This window comes from Molothrus ater, chromosome 2 (genome assembly GCF_012460135.2).
Source record: "Molothrus ater isolate BHLD 08-10-18 breed brown headed cowbird chromosome 2, BPBGC_Mater_1.1, whole genome shotgun sequence".
Lineage (NCBI taxonomy): Eukaryota > Metazoa > Chordata > Aves > Passeriformes > Icteridae > Molothrus > Molothrus ater.
In genome coordinates this window covers 99,948,188-99,973,122 of record NC_050479.2, presented here as the reverse complement: position 1 = coordinate 99,973,122, position 24,935 = coordinate 99,948,188, and the positions used below count along the sequence as shown (strand labels likewise).

General features: G+C 36.4%; 1 protein-coding gene across 1 annotated transcript in view; it reads right to left on the bottom strand.

Annotated features, from left to right (window-relative positions):
* Nucleotides 1-24,935, bottom strand: part of ABI3BP (ABI family member 3 binding protein) — a 137,158-nt gene that overhangs the window by 15,537 nt on the left and 96,686 nt on the right. The window contains exons 42-52 of the mRNA XM_036406819.1: nt 24,213-24,287; nt 23,656-23,730; nt 21,394-21,468; nt 20,220-20,285; nt 19,824-19,898; nt 14,450-14,545; nt 10,216-10,326; nt 7,368-7,451; nt 5,889-5,957; nt 5,023-5,235; nt 3,462-3,573 (exon numbers count right to left, since the gene is read on the bottom strand). Of these exons, the coding sequence (XP_036262712.1) occupies nt 3,462-3,573; nt 5,023-5,235; nt 5,889-5,957; nt 7,368-7,451; nt 10,216-10,326; nt 14,450-14,545; nt 19,824-19,898; nt 20,220-20,285; nt 21,394-21,468; nt 23,656-23,730; nt 24,213-24,287 (1,051 nt within the window). The remainder of the gene's footprint in view (nt 1-3,461; nt 3,574-5,022; nt 5,236-5,888; nt 5,958-7,367; nt 7,452-10,215; nt 10,327-14,449; nt 14,546-19,823; nt 19,899-20,219; nt 20,286-21,393; nt 21,469-23,655; nt 23,731-24,212; nt 24,288-24,935) is intronic.

Below are 24,935 nucleotides of genomic sequence, written 5' to 3'. Positions count from 1 at the left end.
ATAGTGGCAGACACTCACTGTTTGAACAGCAGAGTAAAGACTGAGTAGCTCACTACTCTGTTCCAACTAACCAGGAGAAAGAAGAATAAATCTTTTCACTAAAATAATAAAAGATAGCAAAAACTGCAGAAATTTTGGCATGTGCTTCAGTGTGATAATGAACAGGGGGCTGAGTGAAATGTGACCTGAACCTACTCTAAAGTCCTTGGAAATAACGTAAAGGGTAACAAAAGCTAGCTACATTATAAAGTCATAATCAACACTGTGCATATGTGAATAGTAGATCACAGAAGAACACCTATAAGAGAAATGTTTAAGTAGAAGACATTCATAAAATAAAAGGAAGTTTTCTTCAGGCACCAGTTATATCCAATTAAATATCTGTATAAGGAAGATGTATATTGTCATCTGGCTCACATAGCATAACAACACTACATGCTTTGAGATATTTCAGGTAAAGGTTACAATCAGAAGCAAATCTGATGAAATTAAACAGAATTTTGGACTGAAACCGATCAGGAGCTTACTGACAGCAAGAGTACCAATTTCAAGAGCTCTGACCAACCAAATAATGGATATCAAGATTTGAACTTTCTGGGTTATTTAAACTATCAGAAAACTTCTAAAATTTGAAATCCTGCAATCACCACATTTGATAATTGATTTCTCTAGGTGAAAAAGAGGATAAGATATTTGTCCTATAAGGAAAAATCCTTTAAATTAACGTGTGGTTGTCAACTGTGAGGCATGCCTTACTGTGGGAAAATGTTATGGATATGATATGTCTTTCCTTGGGCAAAAAACAGATGGATTTCCAATGAAATCACATTGCACATGTTCCTCTAAAACATTTTTTTTAAATGAAAAAAACCCAAACAACCCGTTGCATTAGAAAACAGCTGACTGTTCCCCACATTTATTTAAAAGGTCTATGTCCTCACAGTCAGACTTTTCAAATCTCTATTTTACTTTTCATCTCAGAGTAGTCAGTCAAGTCACCAGGAACACATAAAGCTAGCATATATAAGACAGAAAGGCAACAAACTTCCATAATATATACAACTTGTTTTGTTTAAAATTAACCTTCACAAGTTGTGGTACACCTATGAAAGTCTATTTTCATTTCCATCGCCATATTGTCATGGTATGAGTCTGCTAAAACCAAGTACTTGATAACTGTACTCAAAGTCAAGACTCTTTTTTCAGCCAGTGCATTTTTTCTGGATCTAGTCACTTTTCAGACAGCTAAATGGACAGACAGAATACTACACCATAATCCTCATCCCATTTAACTTCTGTGTTTGTACTTACTGACAGCTGCAGTCGCAGATGCAATTTTTGATGAGCGACTGTAAAAGTCTCTTTGTTGCCTCCCTAACACTGTCCAAATTCCTGAAATATTTAAAGTCTGGCCATCAGCTCCTAATCTTTAAAAGCTGCCTTGTGTAAAGGCCAGCTCAAAGGGGGAAGGGTGTCTGCCTTGCTGCAGAGCTTCCCAGAGGTGTAGCAGTATCACCTATTTGAAGAATATAAAAGCTTGAAGCAAACAAACATCATGATCTGGCACCCAGATTTTCCCTGCTGCTTGTCGTCCCCCTTCACACCAAAAAGTTGTTTGTCCTGCTTCCCTTCTGTTGGTTTTGGGCAATTAACTCTTTAGCTTCTGGGCCAGGCACTACCACATCCTACCTGAAGTACCTCAACAGGACGCTGGACCTTGGCCAACAAGACTGCAGAATGTCTCTGCCAGGAACAGCTCCTCAAGAGCCCACATCTGCACAACTACAGCCCTGAACTGGCTTTCTGCTACAGGGGCTTTCTGGTTTAGACTTACCCATGAAGGCTCAGATAGCAGATTCACATTTTTTATGCCTTTTTGGGAAGTCTTTGTTTAGGTCTGTCCGCTTTAGATCTGTCCTGAACTGCCTTTAGCTCTGAATGCACTGGACCTTCAGACCAGCACAGGGGGTTCACACAAGCCTCACTGAGGGCTTCAGGAAAGCTGGAATAAATAGAGTCTCTAATTCATCTTGTCGGTTTCTCCAAAGTGTTCCCTGGCCAAGAGGTTCTTCCCAGTTAATTCCCTTCTGCTACTGAGCATCTCTCTTTCCATATATTGCTGGTACTTTTGCAAATGCTGATCATTTGTGGGAGGGATTTCTATTTCTCTGCCAAGTTTCTTTTCCAGCTCTACCTCTTCTACAGAAGAATGACAAGAAAGAAGGGAAAGAAGGGAATTATCTTCCCTTTGAGGCTAGTTATGGAAAAGTTTCCTTCCCAGTCTAATGTATTCCTTGATGAACTTTTAAACTTATTAGGGACTCTGTTAATGAATATTAAGCTGTGTTTAATTTTTGCTCTTCCTCCCATTTGCAGTCAGTTTTATCCACAAGCCATTTCCTTCATCTAATGAGCAGCTCCTGATAGACAGTAGACTTTTATGATGGACATATGATGTTTCTTGGAAGAACAGATACTGTCTACATGATGACACCTATCTTAACCACTTTCTTGTTTTCCCTGAATTTAGCGTGCCTGGTTTCAAGGGGTAACAGTAACTTGTGCTTCTGCCAAAGCTCTCAAGATGTCCTCACCATTAGGATACACACATTTTTATTGGAATGCGAGTTTTATTGAACTGAGCCACTCTGAGTACTTTACATCCTTAAATCTGGTGAGACTTGGGGGACAGGCACCACTGCAATTTATAGCAAAGCAATTTATATCAAATTTATATATATTTGGGCAGTGGCCCTCTGGATCCAGAAAGGCTTACACTGTCTTTCCTTTTTGAGGCTGGGGTTGGTGAATGGTAGCTGCTCCCTTCTCAGGAATAGCTATGCCTTTATATCTTAGTTTATCTAAAACAGAAATATCCATTCACCAAAGCCAAATGGATGGTCTTGCAGGAAAAACCCCAAGTGTCACTCATTAACTTTCTGATGCAATTAGTAAACAATGTAAGAAAAGACAAGTGGTTCTCTGCTCTGAATTTTAGCATAAAAAGAAGAATACTTTTTAATGAGATCTGATATTTAAAGATAGATCATGCTTATTTGAACTAGTTGCATGAGAGGCACACCATGAACTGGAATTCACTTGCTAATTTTTAATTTGCCAGCTCTTTTGAGACACTGAAAGAAAATTATATATTCAGGAAAAATGTGTTTTTTCTCTCATGGTAATTTCCTTACTTTTGACGAGCAGGTTTTCTGATACAATAGATCCCTTCTGCACCTTGTCCAGACCACAAATATTCTTGTAAATTTCCTAAAGATTCCTCAAATATGTTTTATCTGTTAACTTACAAGAAAGCTAAACCAAACCATACTTTTTTTTTCTATCAAAACAGGAGTAAAACCAATCAGGTCTTATTTCCATAGGTATTTCCATTTGAAGTGACAGAGAGCTGACAGTCTAAATTAGTCGGATTAACTTAAAAAATTATATTATTTAGCTACCTTGTGTCAGGTTTTAGGTTTTCCACAGTAGAATGGGTTTGATTTGTAGTGATAATTGATTTCTCCTTTTCACCATCACTTCCTCCATTTTCAGTTGACACAACCTCATACTCTGGAAAATTACAGTAAAGAAAAATTAGATCAAGTAACATCTCTTACTCGAGCTTCTTAAATACAGCCAGATAGTGAATCAGTATGCAATTTTACAGGAATTCAACCTTTCTGCCTTTTGCCAGCCTGAAGTCAATGCATGATGCGGACATTTTAATTCATTCAAGTTGGAAAAGAAAATGCAGGAAATGAATGAGCATGCAAATATGTGCATGCACACACCAAGAACTACCAAGTCCATCCAGTGCCTGCTTGTTACTCAGTGCACAAGGCAACAAACTGCCCTTCATTTCTGTGGCAACAAAAATGAGCAAAGCATGAGCAGAATGGTTTTGATTCCTGACACTTGCAGTTTTTATGAAAACAAGGAGGTGAGTGTGATCACTGTTTTGGTTGTTATTTGTCAGACCTTTCCATTATGCTTTGGTTTTGGGCGTACCCAATGAAAGCCCTTGTACACAGTTAAAGTCAAGTAAAGTAAGCATTCAAAAAGCAAAATGATGCAACAAACTATGATTTCTGTTTCACCTTTCTGTCTGAAACAGCACATTTATTTTTAAAAAAGAGATGCGATGCCTAAATAAGATGATTGGAAAAACATGCATAAACTACAAAAATAGAAAGAGATGGCAGCAAAACTGGTTTAAGCCTGTCTAAACACGTAATGTTGTACTGGTGCCAATATGAAGCAATCACTGTTTTCAGAAAACAGGATTCAATGCCTTCTCTTGAATTCAGAATTGATTTTGATGAGTCATTAATGGAGTTGTTAGTTAATTTCAATGTTCAATTTTTGTCACCCAATGTTGAAATACAGAAAACGATGGAAGAATTAAGAATGGCTATCTTGCATGTTTACCTGTCTGTGTGCTGAGCCCTGCATGACTCACAGGCATTTATTCTTAATATAAACCCTTTCCTTTAGAAATGAAAGAAAAAACAGATTCTTTTAACAGAGTTGACCCTATTGCAGTGGGTCATAATACTGCAAGTATTATGCTGGCAAAGTTCTACTGACATACTAAGATGGATATAAGCTTTGATTGTGCCTGGCCCATTGTGAAACAACAGCCTCAGGTCAAGAAAGATGCCTACATTAAGTGTGTGCATCGAGATATGCTGCTGTATTGTTGGAACTTCTTGACTAGATCTTACCAGATCCTGTACAGAGAGGAGCCAGAAAACTGGAGGAGATTTGAAGTCATATTTCTTAAGTATCTTTTCATGTCATCATTGACTCCAATGATCCTTGTTGTGTAAATCTTGTTATAATCTAGAAGCATTTTCTTATCCACACTGGAGCTGACAATAGCACAAAAATACCCCAAACCACTGGACTCCTTTAATCCCTGGGGATTAAAGTACTTTTAAATGACAAAAAACTACTGTGAAAGTAAATTAAGCTGGAAATACTGTATTATCACACAATGAGGAAAGAAATCAAACCAACCAGTAACAGTGTCATTATCTGGTTTTTCCCAATCCAAGATGACAAAGGATGGACAGCCCTCTACAGTCACCACTGTGAGGTTGGTTGGAGGATTCTGTGGAGGACGAGTGGGTTCTTCCTTGCTGCCAACTTCTTCTTGGGGAAAATGTTCAAGAGAGCTTGTGATGGAGCAAGGCACATCATCATCTTTCTTCATGTACTTGACATGGGGGGCTAAGAACAATATAGGGAAGAGCTGTTATTCAATAGAGTGTATTTAAAAAATGGCACTGCCATTTCACCTGGTGCACATCATCCGTCTCAGCACACCAAGCAAAAATCTGCACAAGCGAAACACAAAGCTTTCCAAATAAACACCATATATTCAATATTAAGCTGCCCATTCTCATCTTTGTTTTGGATTTTATATTTTCGTTGTTGTTTTTTTGTTTTTTGCTTGTTTTAAAAATTTTACTTATTGATGTTTGACCTGGAATCTGCACTGCTTCACCCCCTGGCACCACTGATGAAATGGCACTCTGAAGATATTAGCAGGTGATACACACTGTTTGAAAGAATTAAAATCTGTCACAAAATTTAAAAAATCCACTTTATTTCTTCTATAGTAAAATGAGACTATTATTCTACATGCAGATTTTGAGGGTCATGCTAATACAAAGACATACACTTTTGTTTCACAAGAAGGAGCAACAACTTTAGTCCAGAAAATGCTGGTTTGTACTGCAGCTCTTACATCTGCCACTAAAGTGACACAGAATCAAATAAAATGTTGGCCTTTGAATAACCAAATAAGATAATTCGATGCAAGATAGCCTGGACTTTATATGCTCCCTGAAATAAAAATACCATAGCTATGAGTATCCTACCTTGGTACCTTGGTTTTCCTGAAGAATCTGTTTCTGATGTAGGACTTGAGCTGAAGACTGTTGCATCAACTGTAGAAAACACAGTTATAATTTGCAATAAATACAAAGTTTCAGTGTTAGAACTGCAGCATTTCACAGTTCCTTTGGCATTTTAAATAATTATAAGAATAGATAAATGGTAGACCTTTGCTGGCAGATCTGGCTCTTCATTTTAGGTGTTTTTTCTGTGGTGTTTTGTAAACCCTGTTCTTACCTGTTAGTACAGCCAGCCATAATCAAAATGACAGATTTAATGACTGCAGCTGGATTCAATTCATGCAATATATGTAAAATACTTTTAGACCATTGTCTTGCATTTGCTTTAGTTTAATTTTTTGGTAAGGAAGAAAAAGGTCAGCCATGGAAAAAGGAGGTTTTAGCACTGTTCTGGCTGTTTAGCTTGGAGCTTTTTTGATGTTCCTGGGATATATAGAACTATTACATTGGCACAGTAACTTCTCTAAAAATAACCATAAGGAAATAAAAAAAAAAAAAATCTGTCTTCAGAGTGTACAACTTCCACAAAATTTGAAGGAAATTGAAAGCAAATACACTGGTGAAGAGAAATGTGCTAAAGCAGTCAGGATTCATGATACAATGTTGTATTAATCAGCCACTACACTGAGCATGATGGACCTCAACAGATAAAACACAACGCTTCCCAACAAGCATTTATAAATAAATCTAGCATCCAGCATGCTTTTCTGGGCACTGTGGGTCACAGTGAGTTCCTACTCATTTTAAGGAGACAAAAATTTAAGTATTACTGTAAGTCCAGGAAAATTAGAAGCAGTATCATTCATGACAATATACCAAGAACTGCACATTTGGGCCCAAAAATTCTAAGCACATCCTCCTCCAAACCCATTACTGTATGCCACCTTGAAAAGACTTAGCTCTGAATCTGTAATCAACTCCCAGTTTTATAAAGGGCAAATTACCCTCTGACCACTATGATTGCACTGCTACAATTTTTTCAATTTAAATGGTGGAAGTTTGATCAAATAAAGGAGGCTATCACATCTATGATGAGCACTGTCAGTCACTGACAAATAATATGTTGAATTTATGTCCTGGGAAAATTGAAACATTCAGGAAAAGAAGTGTCTTGTCCAGCCTTTGCACAGTTTTGTGGCCACAGAGTATTATTAAAAGCCTACTAAGCATGTATGGATTTCTAGGAAGATGTTCTCAATTACCAAGAAGAGTATGAGAAGGGAGCTAGATCTCAATCAAATCAGAAAAGTCAAAGGCATTAAAAAAATCAGAGTCACTCCAGACAGAATACTTTCTTATCTTAAATATACAATGCATCAATAAAGTTCAGGGAAGGGAAGCAAAAGAAAAATGGAAACCTTAATGTTAATCACAAAAAAGAAAAAAAAAGAAAAAAAAAAAAAGAAAAAAAGAACAAACCAGAACTGTTTGTAACATGCTTACCATAATACTCTGGAGTTGCAAAAGCTGTTGGTGTCTTATATAATGTTCCTGTCCTCACAGGAGGTGTTGGTCCAGCAGGCTTAGCTATAGTGACAGATGGAGGGACTTGTAGCAACAAGACATTCAGCATTTGAAGGAGTCAAACAGCTTTCTCATTTTCTAAGAGAACTCAGTTTGTGACAACTGCTTCATGCAACAAGTATTTTCATTCAAATCCTAGTAATCCCTCAGCTGGATTCAGGAAAGTTCTGAACTGCGCTAGTTGCAAACATAACCTAATCCTGAAACCCAGTAAGAAATTTCTTTGCTACTTAGAGGTTGTTTTGGAGGACTTTAGTTGGCTAGAATATAACCTGGTTTAATGCACAGAACCATCCTACACAGACTGCTAAAAGGATGCAAAATGACCAGCACTGACATTGCTATTCCTTGAAGAAAGAGCACGTTTCTTCCTGAGTTGCAAGGCACAATAGCTGAAGTCAGCAACTGAAACTTAGATTCTTCCCTCAAATATAGGTAAGATTAATTTCTGCTCTCAATACAGCACATACATTACTGGTGCTGGAACATTTCTAGTGACAAACACCAAGTCCTTAACTGTGGTCTGCATTAAGAGTTTAACCACAGAACAGTACTGGAGCTTACACTAAATAAAATTAAGATACACTTCAAATGAAAGCAAAGAAAATGCAGCCAAGTCCAGCATTTTCAACTTTTATAGCACTATATCACTCAAGAAGAAAAGTTTTCTTGCTGAATTCATTTCTGTAGTAGGTTCCATAAGTCTGGACAGAAACTAACTGATAGAGGCAATGTTATGACCTATAATTAGACAACTATTTAAAAAAAGTATTTCAGATTATGTGACATTGCTGTTATTCTTCAGCTGTTACCACCTAATAAAGAAAACAGGTTTCTAAGAGGCAAACAATCCATGGTAAAGGTCTTGATTTCTTGCATAATAGCTGTAAAAGACAAGAATTAAATTCATAAAACATGCAGATACTCCCAGATAACCATGATTTGACAGTGAAATCTCAACCCTTGAAGAGTCAAGGACTACATAATGTAGTTACCTCCCCATCATATATGAGACAGAACATGGCAACTGAAGGCAGAACTCTGGTCAGCCAAGTTTAAGGCAACAAAAGTCCCTACTTTCCACTAATTTTCTTAATGAAGTGGAAATCTGAAAGATTCTCGCTAGAGTTCAGTTTCACAAAGTTTCTGGAACTCTCATTTCCATTTCTTTTTACCCATTCAGGAGACTTTTAATGTCTGCATAGAAACCTTTCCATAATATCCACTGGATGAGTTAGAAAGATGCAAGTAAGGAATTATTCATGGTGTTAATGAGAAATAGGACAGAATTCTGACAGGAAAAATCCAAGAAGAACATTGAGGCAAATTTTTCCTGTTGGTACAGTGGAACTGTCTCTCTCTCCAGGGAACCAGAAGAAACAAAATTACAATGTTTAAAACCAAGCTGGATAAAACACCAGGAAACACAGAAGAAGGAAAATCTTCTACTGTCCCCACAAGGAAGAACCAGATCATTTAAGCAATTTATTCCAACTTGAAAGCCTAGGAAGGTATGGTAAATACTGACTACCACATAACCTGGCCTCCACTGTCAGGAAAATTTGAAAATATTGTTGAAATTTCAAAACACTGGTAAATTAATTAGACACTTAGTGGAGCAAATTAGTATAGACCCCAATACAAGCAAAAGAAAATATATCAAGTTTAAGACTGATGAGGTCTTCTGTTTTCTGGGAACTATTACTAAGGAAACACCACCCAACAACAACAAGTACAGACACAGTATTTCAGTCTTGGCTCTGCTGATGAATAAATATATAGATTGTCTCATCCATCCTGAAGATTCTTGCTACTCATCTGCCACACAAAATACTAAAGTATTATTTAGGTCTTTAGTACCTTAATAGCAGATAAAGTCCCAAATGAAATAAACAAACAAACAAAAAAAAACACAATAGGAAATCCAATAGAGCTGTATATTCATATGTAGCTGTATATTCTAATATATAAAGACCTTTATATCTCCAAGGAACTACAGAGATCAATATGAAGAGGAAAAAAGCTGTCATGATGTTAAGCTTAAGGAGATGATAGTTTCTGACTATGTAGAATAATGTTAGCCTAAGGATTCTTATATAGAATCCACTGACAGAACATCCATGTGGATACTGAATACTTGCTTCAGGATTAATTTAAAATAAAATAGGAAAGGTGAAATTTTCTATGTCCTCTTAAACCAATACTGAGAAGCCAGAATACTTTAGCACAATAATCAAGCTAAATTCTGCACATGAAACAACTCAGTTGCTCTACTTCCCAGTATATAAAATAGACTCCCAGTGCTGTCAGTTGTCTAGGTGACTATTAGCTCATTTTTGCAGTGGTTAATGGATGTACCATATATATGTATATATATGAGCAATTCCATAACAAATAACCAGTTAACAAATAACTAGGCACTGAAGCACAATAGTCAACATCCCCCATCTGACATGCACATTAAATAGCAAAAAATTATATTAGTAGACAAGAAATATTCTTAAAGTTGATCTTAAAGCATGACTTAGAGTATGCTATTTTGCTTTCAGCTTCCTTACTAGGCGTGATTTTGATATAACTAGGTTAGAGAAAAAGAAAGAAACAAGGTTTTTGTAAGAAGACAAAAACCACAAGGCCTGTATGTTCCAAAAGACTAGTTTCTATAGATACCACAGATTAAAGAAATCGATGCTATAGAATTCTCCTAGACCCTGCTAGCCAGTATTATCACACACAATAAAATGATTATGCTGAAAAGCTGAAATACCTTGACTGCCTGGTTTACCAGTCACGGTGTTAGGAGGCAGAGGTTTTCTTCTCATTGGTGTAGGTCTGGCAGGAGGTATAGGAGGGCGCTGAGGGCCAGGTGGTATAGTCACTGAATGACATTAGAAGACAGCATTATTAATTATTTAACCTCAAATTCCATCAAATCAGAAACACACTAGAAGTTGTATTCTGACTTCTCAAGCAATGTTTCATGTCTGATTTAATATCAAAAGTGGAGAGGTGAGATTAGGAGATGATCTCAGTTGTATTTTCAGCCTTAAATCTCTGAGAACAGTGTGCCATGAAGTTTTAAACAAAGTTTACACAGAAAAAATGTCGTTCCTTTGAGATTTTGCACAAGTGTTTCAGTGACTCACTTTCTGTGTAGTTACTCGTTTCTGTCAACAGTAATTTTTTGGCATTCAAATGGATACATGTTCACACAACAAACACCACCTCAATGCGCTAGGAAACATCTTCAGTATCCTGCTCACAAAATTTCTGACCTCTTGTACTTTCTGACTAATACAACTGGCCACCCTCAGCTTGAAGCAAAATATGTAAGAAAATGAAATTATCGTTAGGAACAGTTTATTCTATGTCATTCAAAACTGAAAAAAGTTACTGTCACCTCATACAATGACATGGATAAAGAGAATTACTGTTGTTGAAATTTCTGAAGCATCCAACTTGGTTATTTCAATGTGCAGCTCCAGCCAGTACCCATTACATTTATCTGATAATTTCTTTTGACAGTGAGGTCTAAAAGGAAAACCTAAGCCCCTTAATTCATACTTACAAATCCTTTTACTGTATTTTCCAGACAATTATGAAGGATTTTATTATGCAAAGGAAAGGCAAAGATTTTTGTTCCACTATTCACCTTTGCCCTTCTTTCCTTAAGAAAATCCAGGAGATATGTGCAACACATTTATGTAACAAAAGCCTTTTTGTACCTAAAAGGAGAAAATCCTCAAGAGTAGTATAATCCTCATAAGGCTGCCAATGTCAACAACTCTGCAAGTTGCCTGATACTGAATTACTGGCTCCATAAGGTACCTCAGGTCCCGTGTATCAGTCCTTGGCTCACCCTATAAATAGAGAGACTGTGGGCGAGAAGGGAGCAGATCCAAAGACTCATTTAGGAGAGCTTTTTTGGCACTACTTACAATATACAACCAGGAATATCTCCATCTCTCTCTCTTCCCTTTTCCTTTTTGGACTCTTGTAGTCACTTATAAAACAGTTGATTTATTTTTTTTTAAATCACTCAGATCAAGACAGAAAATAATGCTCTATCTAATTTAGGAGGATGTAGTAGTTTTGAAAATAGCATTTTTAAGTTTCATAGTAAGTCCTAATTTCCAGATAGAGATGAAAAAATTATGCTTAAGGCCAGAAAAAATAGAATAAATTTTTTATATATGTCATCATAACCTAGATATTATTATATGGTAGTATTCATCATTACTTTTCTCCCTGACCATAATTAGAGAATGGATTGTTCAAGGTATTTATGAAGTAAAAATGTGCAAGTATTGACTTGCCACTGGTTTCTATCGTATTTTCTGAGCAGCACAACTACAACTACAGTTTGCAGGCAAACTAAAACATTGCATTCAGAGTACTGGGTCACTACTGAATCTACTGTAGTGTACTCTGGAAAAACAAGAATTCCTACTACTGCTATTCCCTTCTGCTACTTCAGACAATGATTTGGGTGCTGGTTGATGATGCTACAAAATCCAATTACCAGTGTGTGGAGACTGAACTTGTAAACTAGGATGCACAAGATTTAGGGATTTCGCGAGTGTAGATTCTTATAAGTTGCACTAAAGTCTCTCTGGAGCCTTCTCTTCTCCTCATTAAACAACCCCAGCTCTCTGAGTTTCTTCACAGCAGAACAGCTCCAGCCCTCAACAACATGATGAAATGTTCTTATTTGATTAATCTGTAGGCTTCTTCATGGACTGGAGTCCTTAAGTCAGACATTCTTGATGAGCAGCCTCTTAGGGAAGACATCTTTATTGGTCGCATAGACAATGGGAAGGAGTGCGCCCTCAGCAATTCTGTAAATGATACCAAGCTGGTTGTGCAGTGAACATTGGAGGGAAGGATCCCACCCAGACAACCCCGGCAGGCTGAGCAGTGGCCAATGCAAACTTCCTGAAGTCCATCACAGCCAAGCACAAAATCCAGCTCCTGGATTGGGGGCAATCACCAGTCCCAGCACTGGCTAGATGAGAGATTATAAACAGCCCTGCTCTGCAGGTATGGACTTGAGGATACTGGTGGGTGAAAAACTAGAGACAAACCAGCAATGTGGGCTTCCAGCCCAGAAAGCCATTTGTATCCTGGGCTGCACCAGAAGGACTGTGGCCAGCAGGGCGAGGGAGGTGATTCTACCCCTCTGCTGGAGTGCTGCATCCAGCTCTGGGGTCTCCAGAGCTGTTAGAACAAGTCCATGGAAGGGCCACAAAATCCATCAGAGGGCTGGAGCTGTTCTGCTTTGAAGAAACTCAGAGAGCTGGGGTTGTTTAATGAGGAGAAGAGAAGGCTCCAGAGAGACTTTAGTGCAACTTGCAGTACTTAAAGCGGGCTTGTGAGAGAAATGGAGAAAGGGTTTCTAATAGGGCCTGCAGTGGTAGGACAAGGAGAGACAGTTTAAACTGTTTAATGGGTAAATTTATAATAGGTAATAATATATACTGGAACAGAGTTGGTTTAGATTAGATATTAGGAAGAAATTATTAACTGTGAGGGTGGTGAGGCACTGGAATAGGCTGCCCAGAAAATTGTGGATGCCCCATCCCTGGCGCTGTTCGAGGCCAGGTTGGATGGGGCTTGGTGGAAGGTGTACCTCCCAAGGCAGGTGGGGTGGAACTCTGATCTTTAAACCTTCCTTCTTACCCAAACCATTCTACGATTCCATGAATTTTGATAAACGTGTTAAGGCTGCATGAAGAGAGATGAGACTGCAGTTACATGAGAAAATTATGAAACAGTAGTAGCTAATTTCACAACCATACCAAATTTCCTGTCATGACTACAGTTCAAGGTACTGACTGACCTCAAAGCTCTAAAAGCCTAACTTTGAACATCAAATGTCATAAAACAAGTAAAAGTTGGTCTTAATGTCCCCTCAAATTTATGTGAATAAAATCCTTCAAGTCTCTCCAAATCACAAGTTGGATTTACTTAAGGAAACACCACTGCCTGCCATTCAGTAACTAAAAGTGCAGACTATCATCCTTGTTTTGAGCTTACACTTTGCCTTCAGCTGCTACTAATAGTACATCATGCTAGATTTAATCTTTGCAATGTACAGTGGTTCAGACTGAATAAACTAAAAAAGGATAAAACATCAGAACCTGGCCATCAAGCTAGGCTCTTATCTTTGTAGAGGTAAATTAGGTGCAAAGGAAATCCAACAGGGATTAGGAACACACAGCAGTTTATAAAATAGTGCTTTAAAATGCAGTAACATTATCAAAGAAGAAGCTGCCTAAAAAGAACATCAGAAGCAGAGTAGTAAATCCAAGAGTAAAACAAAAGATTTCATTTTCAGTCAGTTCCTATGTCAGTAAAAACCACAGCTAAAGCAAATTTTGTTCTTGATTATGCTTATGAAAGAGAGAAATTCTTTACACATCAGGGTACTTACGTGTTGTATGCATGTTTCAGTCAAAATATTTTGATTGTTTTGAAAACATGATTGCAAGACTTGCCAGAAGAGTAAACCTTACCAGTCTTGTATTATACATGTAAAAAACCCCTGTAACCTGATTTACTCCACATTATTTTCCTTCAAGCCAGGTGTTCTAATTTTCCCAACAATCCCAATGTTCAATGAAACTTCCTCATACATGGGAGAACAAGTTGGTTATGTTTTTATCTGATTCTCCTTTGCTATGTGGAAAATATTAGCATGAAAAAAATCAGTGCTTACAGTATTGTAGCTGTTAGATCATAAGGATATAGCTCTGGTGGTGAAAATTTCTACCATATGTAGTGACTAAGAATATGTAAGTGACTAAGTAGTGGCTATAAATTATTCTTATTTTTATCTCTTTTAGTAGCATCCTGAACTCATAAGAATGTGTATTGATGAGGATGATAATGAATTATTTTTTCTTCTCAGCGGACGTGCTTTGTGTGCAGAAAAGGCAGTGTTTTTATTTTTAATAACAACTGTTAAAAATTGCTCTATTGTTTACTTTTATTAACCTTACCAGAAATTGGCCTTTGCCAGGTGTCAACATATTCTGGAGGTCTTTTGACATCCATGTCAATTGGTCTGGCAGTAGCCTCAGGTGTATAAAAGTCATCTGTGAAAAAAAAAGAAATGAAATAAGTATCTACAGTGTGGCACCAAGTCATGGTATACTTGTGTATTGAATATGTTCAAACTCCAGCTGACATCATGTGCAAAACCAACATGTGTCTCATCTATGTTTTTACTGATAACTTGGTGATATCCATTATCTTCTTATTCAGGTAAGTGGAAAGTAATCTGGTTCTACAAAGTCTGCAGTTTAATTTTAAACATCCCTCGAGTAAAGTATATTTGGAAAGAGAAAATTAATAAGATGAAGAGGTAACAAATGAGTTAAACCAAGATTATATGTGGAAAAATTAGTTAAGAGAACATTCTAGTTTTTCAGTGTAAAGAGTAAAATGTCCACTGATTCTTGCAAAGTTCTCCTTCTCCCCATTATATGATCTCTGGTCATCTTCCATACTAAATGGTTAGAGCAATTCTGGACCAAATATATTCACCATGTTTGGAGTACAGGAGACAAAGTACACAGAACATCCAGTTTGTATATAAGAGAAAGTCCTACTTAAAAGTTATATAAACACATTTTTAAAAAAGTAAGTGGCATTAAAAGATCAACACAAGTCCTGGTACAGAACAACTGTTTCACATGCTGGTATTTACAGGACAGCCAGAATGTTAAATTAATATCCTGTCTCTACATAAAGTATATTTGCTTTATAAGACTGTATATACAGCAAAGCAAGAAGATGCATTGCAACTTCATCGTATTTGTGGGAAAACCCCCTTGCACCCTTGCTAAGAATGTAAGACAAAAACTCCTAAAATTTGTCATATTAAAAAAAAAAATCTCAATATTACTATAACTATCAAATTCCAACCCTGTTCCAACATGATCTAATCACTTCAGCTAAAGATTTCATAGATTTATGATCTGGACCTCAATTTGTTTTGATATTTCACTAGTATTTTAATGGTATGAAGTAGATAATTTTTCAATTACTTTACTATTTGACCATTTTTGTTGCATGTTCGTTACAAATCCACAGTCCATACATGATAAATAATTTACTGAAGATTAAAGTAAGCTGGGAGTAAGACTTGCAGGAAGCTTGGAAATGGACACAGGTGACCTGGTCCCTGTGTCTAAAATATCCGAACACATCATATGGTTTTATATAATTGCAATTTTTCTTCAGGTAATTAAAAAGATTAATTAGATCTTCAGATATATAAAGCACCAGAGTGATAATCAATGTTTCATGTGAATGATGTTCAAGGAAGAAAAAGCATGAGAAGACCAGCACCAGCCTTAAAAAAAAAAAAAATCTTGTACATCATGAGGTATAGTTAGCGCAAGTTATAGTTTAGTTTAGTTTCTGAGCTCAGCTTTAAGTGAACATATCAACAAAATGTGGTTCCACATTGACTAATTCACACTAAATCACCCAAGTTTGTATTACAAGTCTAACTTATTTGTGCATGTTAAAGTCTCTACAGAAAACCTATCTCTATTCTGCTTCTTAGAATCAAATTTAGATTAATAATCTTTCCTGAGTTATGTCAGCTGAGAATGAACAAAATATTGCACATGTTCTAGCTGGAAGAAGTAATTTTGTTTTCTTTTCAGAAACATGCACTGCTGTTCTGACATTAGTAAAGAAGTAATGAAAAGTAAGTCAATGTTTCAAACCACAATACCTTCATGTTGACAAAATCTCCTATTTTGAGTATTTCAAGTCACATAAAAGTTTGTGTTTTCACACAAGGTACCTGCACAACCAAAGTTTGCTGTATTTGTCATAGCATTTGCCTTATTCTACCTAATGTAACTTGCTTATTAAAACCACTTATCACATTCATCCAAACTTTTAGCCAGAATTTAGAATAGACCTATTACTTGCATATGTCTTTGTGTCTTCTTTTAATTCTATATTTTTTCCTGGAAACACTCACAGGGGTCTGGAACATGTTAAACTAACCTCTCCTGGTTCTGATGTCTTTAATTGTAGGAATACTATTAGGAGAGTTGATCATTTAAAGGGAAATAATGGAAAAAGTTCCCCTTGATAAAATAAACTGAAATACCTTTATACTTGAGTTCCTCTGGAACTTGGCTATACACACACAGTTTGTAAATAAAAAGAAAATAGAACACAAAGTTAATGGTCATTTTAATGAAAACCATGTATGCCTCCCTTTCACAAGGGAAATAGGAATGTTGCTCCAAGTTTGTTTGCTGATATTTGTCAGAAAGCTCAGTAGATCAGGAGCAGTATTTGCATGGTTAAGAATAAATTAAAAAACAACCCAGTAAGATAAGTTAGGCACACCAACATGAAAAGCCATCTGAATAAAATGGCATTCTAGAGAAAAAGGCTAAAACATGACAAAAAACTAAAAGGAATGCTAGTCATGAGGAAGCAATCCCTGCCTCTTTTCCACAGTGCAGTTAACCACCTGGCACTAGAGCTGGCCAGAAGGCTGAGAAGCCTGCCAGGAAACAGCCACAAACCCTTGTGCTGGTGCTGGAAAAAACAAATTCCACTGCTTATCATCTGGGCCCTGCAGCTGCCAAGCCCTCCCTGCATGGGGTGAAACATCTTTGCACTGAGGCTAACAAGCCCAGTCAGGAGCATGAAATGGAGTACAATCAACAGTCCAGCAAGGAATTAAAAGATCCAAACTGGTGTCCAAATAACTGAATATCCAAGAATAAGTGATGTAATGTCTAAAGGTAAGTCTGAAAACATATTGTTACACATATAGAACATATTCCTAACAGCCCACTTAAAAATTCTGATCATCTTAGGTCAAAAGTTCAGGATTTTGATAAGCCAACTACAGAAAATATTGAAAAAGGCTTTTTTTTTGTCTTTGCTCAGCTGGTAGGATTTGGGGTTCCAAAATCCTTATAGAGTCCTTTCCCAAGTCTGTTTTGCAGACTTAGGAATTCTTTTGCAATAGAAAATTAACTGCACATTGCCTGGGAGAGATACAGAAGATTTCTTTAATTGGTTACCTGAATTCCTTTTTGTGTGAGTTTATTTTTGTGGGCACAGTCAGCCCTGTGTCTCAGACACTGGCTCAATACTGTGATGTACTTGCCTTACAGAAGACTTGGGATTTCACTTACTGATCATCAAGAAAAGTACAGACTGAAAAGTTGTGACAAGCTGCAGTCCCCTCTCAAGATGACATAAATGTATGAAATTATTGGTGATTTCTCTTACACTTCTCAGAAGAAAGGTGCAGACTCACAGAAATGTGTCAATGAGCTGTTGTGGGTTGGAGGTACAAAGAAGTGGGCAGGAGATAACAAAGGCCTTTGGTACTTTGGATACTTTGACTTAAAGGGCTTACTTGGCAGCACTAAAATTTAGCTAAGAGACATCTACAGCATGTTCCTTTAACTTAGAGAAAAAATATACTTATTTAACTTGGCGATGGAAACCACTACTGGAAGCATCATTTTTCAGAAGAATTCTAAAAGAAGGTACTTATTTACCAGTGAGTACACATAGCATGCCCAGTAATTAGTAGTTTTGTGGTGACTTCTGACACCATCTACCACAATGAAACTCTAGCTCTTCCTGGCAACAGGCACTACTATAAAGGCATGGAAATAATAACAAATGATGGGCACGCCAAGAGGGCCACTTACAATATGATTGCTTAAAACAATACTTTAACAACTTAAACCAGCATTAAGCACATAAAACTCCATGTAGCAGTTTACTACTATTATATTTATACTATTGATTTACTAAGCATGTGTTAATTTTTGCTGGTGTTTTTAATAACCTACCAATACCTCTGCCAAGGTTATATCTAGAGGTGAAAAGAAAAGCTCAATGTGCTGTGTAATGTAATTGTGTGCCTGTGCATAATTTCATAATGTGATCACTCCTGGACAATACCTGTGTGTATTCTCCTATTCCAGTAATCAGACATGAGAAAGCTCACTTGTATAAGGTGATTTCCAGTGCAAATTAGCAACAAAACCTTTTGACCCACAACTACTGAAATTGGGTAATTAATGCTTTAACTGGCTCTGATGTCCTGGAATTTGATGGTCTCATTTAATTTAACAGAAGGACTATGAAAGGTCAAAGAACTTGTACCTCTAGTGAAGGCATTCACTCTATGTGTAATACAGAAATGTATGCCATACTCTAAACAGGTTAAATTTAATTCAATTTAAATATACATCCATCTCTGCTGAGTTTTTACCATTTCTAACAACATTGTGGGTTTGTGAAAATGTACAGGAATGAGTAGCTCAAGACATTCTATGATCAGCAACAGGTATTAAATTGCCAAATATAGCAGAATGAAACATTACACAGGCCAAAATGTTTAGAATAGGTGGAATATCCCTCCGGCTATCCTAATCTAGCTAGCATAGAAATAATAACAGGAGCCAGCAATAATATGGGACAATAGAACTTTTAGTGGGTGGTCAGCCAAACGTTTGCCTTGTGTATGTACATTATTTATTTATTTATATTATTTATTATTTTAAACTTGAACTGTTGGTGAAGAATCCCAAAAATATATATTTAATTAACCAATGGCTGTATAAAAAATAATCCCCAATGCTATTTGTATTGATGTGATAAATCAATGCTCTATGAAATAAAAAAAATATGGATTCATTATGAATTATCACTGAAAATATTATGTTGATTGGATGGAAAAATCAAGTCCAACTGAAAAAGGATAAATTATTTTTCCCCCAAGAAGACATGTAGTTTTAATAAATCTTTGTGGTTAGGGACATTTGTTATCTGTTGGTTAAGGATATGTAAATTGAAGATCTCACTGTTGTCTGCCATCGACCAACATGGAATTTTGTGGTGCTGAAGTATCCAAGCCTGAATACTGCACAGTCCAAATACTGCATGGTCTGAGTGTGAGTAGGTCTGATGTGAACACACCATGGGCATAGGGAGTAACTAGAGAGATACTTGGCTTTAAGGCTTCCCTACCAAGCCTCCTGACTTGGACTCCAGCAAATGGGTGATCTTTTTCAATGAAGCATTTTCCAGTACTTATTGTGGATCTGAGATCAGAAAACATTAGTAAAGAGTAGCCACACAGTAATAAACCTGTAAATTTACACAGGCTGAGTGCCAATATAATTTCATAATCACCCTCAGGAATTGTATAACAAGATCAGTAGAAACACATGGCACTCTGAGGAATTAGATTCTAGAATAAAACACAGTGAGATATTTTGCAGGGCTCAAGATGACTTGGGGAAGTCACATTTCTGTCTTTTATTGATAAATTATAAAAAAAACACCCCAAACCCAGAACTCTACCTGTTGTTGGCATAATCCACTTTGGCAGTCCAGGTGCTTTTGTTCTGACTGGTGGTAGTGTGGTTCTACTAAGAGCTGTGAGAGCGTTTCAAAAGAATAAAAGGAAAAAGAAGAAAAAAAGAAAGAAGTTCCATGAGAAGAGTACCCAACAGACTTCTATGTGATGCCAAGAATTCCACACTAGAGAAGAAGTAACACCTGCTCTGATGACACACATAGTTTTGGTTTAATTTCTTTTTTCTTTTTCTGATTGGAATCGCTTTACCACTAGACTTATTGATTGAAAAATATCCCCCTTTTTCCCTCCCAGCAATACTTAAAATCCCACTAAGAGTAGATAAAATTAATTAACTATTTAATCTCCTCCCCATCCCAGACTGAATAAACATTTATTACCAGGTCTGGTCTGTGATTTATCCGTAGGCTGTGGTCTTGCAGAAGTGAGACGAGTTTTATGAGGTGCTAAAAGAAATAAGGTCCTGTTTCAATGCTCTGTGTAACAGAACAGGGACAGTGCAGTGCAATTTGCCAGACAAAAAGGTCCATGCACCAATGTGATACAGCAAAATGGACACATGAGAGCTCTATGAGTTCTAATCCAAAATGCATGTGGAAAATGCTAGTTTCTTTAGTGGCCAGATGGCTCCATCATGCAGTCTGACCAGTTACATTCATATGTAGGTTTAGGAAAAAGATGTAAAATATTTACAGCCAGTTACCCAACTGTATATGGATACAGAGTTAGCTCTGCAAGGTATCCATGGCCTTAAGACATTTAATTAGGTTCTGTAAAAAACAAACAAACAAAAAACCTCAAAATAAAACACCGAACTGAACCCCCCAAAAACAAAGACTTAGATAAAACTATGAAACATTAAAATATTTCTGAGAAAACAACTGGGAGCATTCAATGCAGGCACTGTGCAGGGCAGCTGAAGATCAGTGTCATCAGCAAGGTTGAAATCAGAAACCCTCAACCTTTTTTTATTGTTGCCTTTCACTTGCAAAATAGTTTTGATACTCTAGATGTTATGGGATCTCTGGAAGCTGAAAGCATAAGCAGTAGTCACTGTTATCTTGTGCCCAATTAGCAATGTCTGTAAATCAGTTTTTTTAAGTAGAGCTGGCTATTTGATATTCAAGACAAATAAATGTTCGACCCATAACACTTAATCCAGCCTCTCCAAAGCATCAGAGAAAATACAGGTCAGAACATATTACTCATTTTTAACATTTAGATTGGGGAAGTTTTACAGATTTTGATTTTGTAAGAAAAAGTTGGAACTCGGTTACATCGATGTTTGCAACACTATATACATATGAGCATCCAACACACAGCTCTAATGCTGTTTAAGAACTTCACATAATCTTCAATATTTGAGGCAATACTGTGCAAATCCCATTTTCAGAGCATAAACTAAAATATTTGATAAGGGGAAAAATAAACGTTTATATTATGTATTTGAAACAGTTTTAAAGGTAATAATGAACAGACCATTAAACTGTACTGATTTTACTTAAGAACTACAGACTCTCAATACAACAACTTAAGAAAATCTTAAAAAATTACCTGTATCAAACCAAGGAATTTCAGTTGCTTGACCAATTTTGGGCCTGGGTGAAATGTGGTATGTTTCATTGGGAACTGAAAATGGACATATTACTGCTTAGCAAATGCAAATGGTTTCCTTTTAAACATAAGACATCACAGATGGAAAGGAAATTCAAACTGTCTGTGCAAATCATAAACAAAAGAGTCAGGGCTAGAAATCTGGCTGAAAACCATGCTTTTATACATGTAAAAGACCTTTCAAGTCTGCAAGATATATATTATTAGTAAGTCAGACAAAACCAGAAAAGATGATAAGGCAATGCCTTTTTACAATGAATCCTCAGCCTCGTACATGTAGTACTTATTTCTATAAAGAATCACATGAATAAGAAAAATGGCTGGAAAATTAAAACCAGCAACATTTTGTACATGCACTGGACTGTAACTAACAAACGAACATGACAAAGATATTTGAAAGTATTTCTGTTGATTAAAGTGTAGGTTTAGCCATATAGCAAAAGCAGAGAAAGTAAAGATTGATGAAAAATAAACTGATGCAATATTCTCATTACCCAAAGTTATTTTGGACCCATCAACAACATGAACTGTTACAAGGTTAATTGATCCCAGGTGTGTTGCCCTTGGAGCTATAAAAAATAAACCATTGTTCTGTGAGAAGGCAAATTAAAGAAGTTGGATTTCATGAAGGATCTGTCTCTCCATTGTTTCCTTAAAACCTATCTGCACATCTGCTAGGACAATTTTAACAGACATGAGACAGGCACATTCTGATTAGTCTGGATGTATTTTCATGCTGACAACCAGACAGTGCAACTATTATGCTGGGCCCCCACTAACTTCAGAACACTTGCCCTAAACCTGGAGTTCTATGGTCTTTCTCATATTGTTGATTAATTTACATGTCTCAAAAAAAAAATTCTAGAAGCTATGAGTAATGTATTTATTTTTCAGATCTCACTCCAGTTTGAATTAATTAATTGAAAGGTCTCTAAGTTACTGGATGAAAAGGACAGACTGGCAGGCAGAGGCCCACACTACATGGCTCTTTTTCTTTCAATAAATAAGAAAATAAGGTGAAATAAGGTAAAAATATGGAAGCTGGAAATAAACTACTTACTCGCATAAGGAGCAGTTGCTAAAGGGTGCCATTTATATTTCACAGTAAATGTTTGTTTACAATTTTTCTACCAGTAGCTGGTTTTGCATATACACCTTTATAATGATTTAGACTTTACATATAAATTTTATAACGATTTTTAAAAGGCAAAAAATAAGCCTCTAAATTCTCATCTCTAAAATTCTTTCCCTAAATCTAAATTTGTAGTGGTACCAAAAGATGGCACTTGTTAACTATGGCATGATTGCAAATAGCTCTTATTCAACTGAGACTTAGAATCTAACTTGGTTATTGAACAGCCTTTCAAAACAAGGTATTTAGGAAAGAAATCTTTTTCCTGGACTGTTCAGTTTGATGTTCACAGTAATATATAGGTACATATGGTGAATGTATAGATTGAATATAGTTCTTGAATGAATAGGGTCTCTGCTTGAAATCTCTTTGGCCATAAAAAATGGACAAGGAGAAAGAAGTGATGGGGGGGAAATTACTAAAGTATTAATTAAGCTATTTGTCTAAGAATAAAATTTTATCAATTGAGAGGTTAGATGAGAGAGAAGGAAAGATCAGGAGCTGCTCTTATAGATATGTAGTCTCTCCTCACCTAACTGTATTTTTCTCCTTCCTCCTTAGCAATTTTTATTGAAATTGATCATCTCATGGTAGAGCTCAGATATCACCACCCTTCACTATAGATGTGCATCCCTGAATCTACCATGGTTACTGCAAAAATCACTGGTATTGAAGGCACTTCTACTCTTAGCATGTCAAATATCTTGGACTGAAACTGTGTAACCTGATTTTCAAAAGTACTTGAGAAATAGAATCAAATGTATTTAAAATAAAAAAAATCCCCAAAACAAAAGAACTTTTTGAATGTAAGCACAGAAATACATTTTTATTAAAATTAATTAAATTTCTCAGATTTTTTGATGACTACTAAACCCATCCAACTGCTTTCCATGGAAATTGATCCAATTCTTGGGCATTCACTTTTTTATGGACAAGTTCTCAGCTGAAGAATGATACAAAATTCTGTCTACTTATTATGCATACCCATTGACCACAAAACTCAGTGACAGCAGAAATATAACTAAGGCAGTGCCACAGTAACACTTCTAAAGTTAAAAACTGTAAATTACCAGGTTTAGTTTGTGGTACTTCTGGCCCAACAGATGTTTTGGATTTGGAAGGAATGAGCAGTGTTTCTTTTGGAGCTGAAAGAAAAGGAAAAAGATTATTATTGTATTCTTCAGGAATCATGATCCAATGCCATACTTAGCCCACAGAAAATGCATGCCTCAAATGCCTGAAAAAAAGACAATAACAATTCCATGGCTTTCTGGAACCTGCAACAAAACGACTAGCCAAAACACAGAAAAGTCCCAGCAGTGTGCTGTAGGATAAGCTGAGTTAGGGGCTAAAATTCTTGCTCTAAAAGAAAAATTAGGCCACTGACTTCTGGTTGGAGATCTGAAAAATACAGACTTCTGATCAGACATAAGCTGTAGGCTATTTTTGCTTTACTTGACAAATAGAAATGAGAATCCTCTGCATCCTAAGATACATACATGTGGCAGCAGAATGAAGGATAGTGGAATGGTGTTACATAAATACCACATTGGAGCATGTTCTCTAGAAATTTCTCTACTGAAAAATGAGAAATACCTGCATCTTAATGTTAAGGAAACTTATTTACCCATTGTTGCCCTTGAATGACCAGTGGTGGTAGAAGATTTTGTAAAAATTGGTTGCGGAGTTGTCGGATATATTGCTGTTAAGGAGAAAATGTGAAAAATCTTAGAATATTTATCTGTAATCAAAAAAAAGCAGCATTTGCTAAAACCTGCAAAATGTCCCAAACAATGGAGTAGCAGAATATCTTGACAATCAAATGCTGACAGACATAATTATCTCTCTATTAACTTCTGCTGTACATTTATACCAAAAATGGGAAAGCACACAGCCCTCCATAATTATTTTTAAAGCTATTTTTATTTCAGTACAATGTCTGTGGCTAACTGCACAAGCACATTGTAAAGAAATTCTGTTGCATTTCGAGAAAAGATTAACAAAAAAATGTTCACAGAGGAGTACCCAAGATTACCAGTAATGACAGAGAACTCAGTCTGCCTAGGCACTGAAATTTGTCAATACCCACATTACTACATTCCAGTCATCATTTTCTATGTGTAATAGACAGAGGAATACCATTATATATATTATAAATTACATATATACATACATATTATGTATTCTTACTATTATTTGTAGTGCAGTTTTGGCTTATTTTGGGGTGATCATCTGAAGTGTAATGCATTTCTTTCACCACAAAACTGGCTAGGAATAACCCCATTAAGAAGCACAAAAACCTGAAACTTGGGGAAAGAATAATTAAACACAAAATTAAAATAATGCCTCC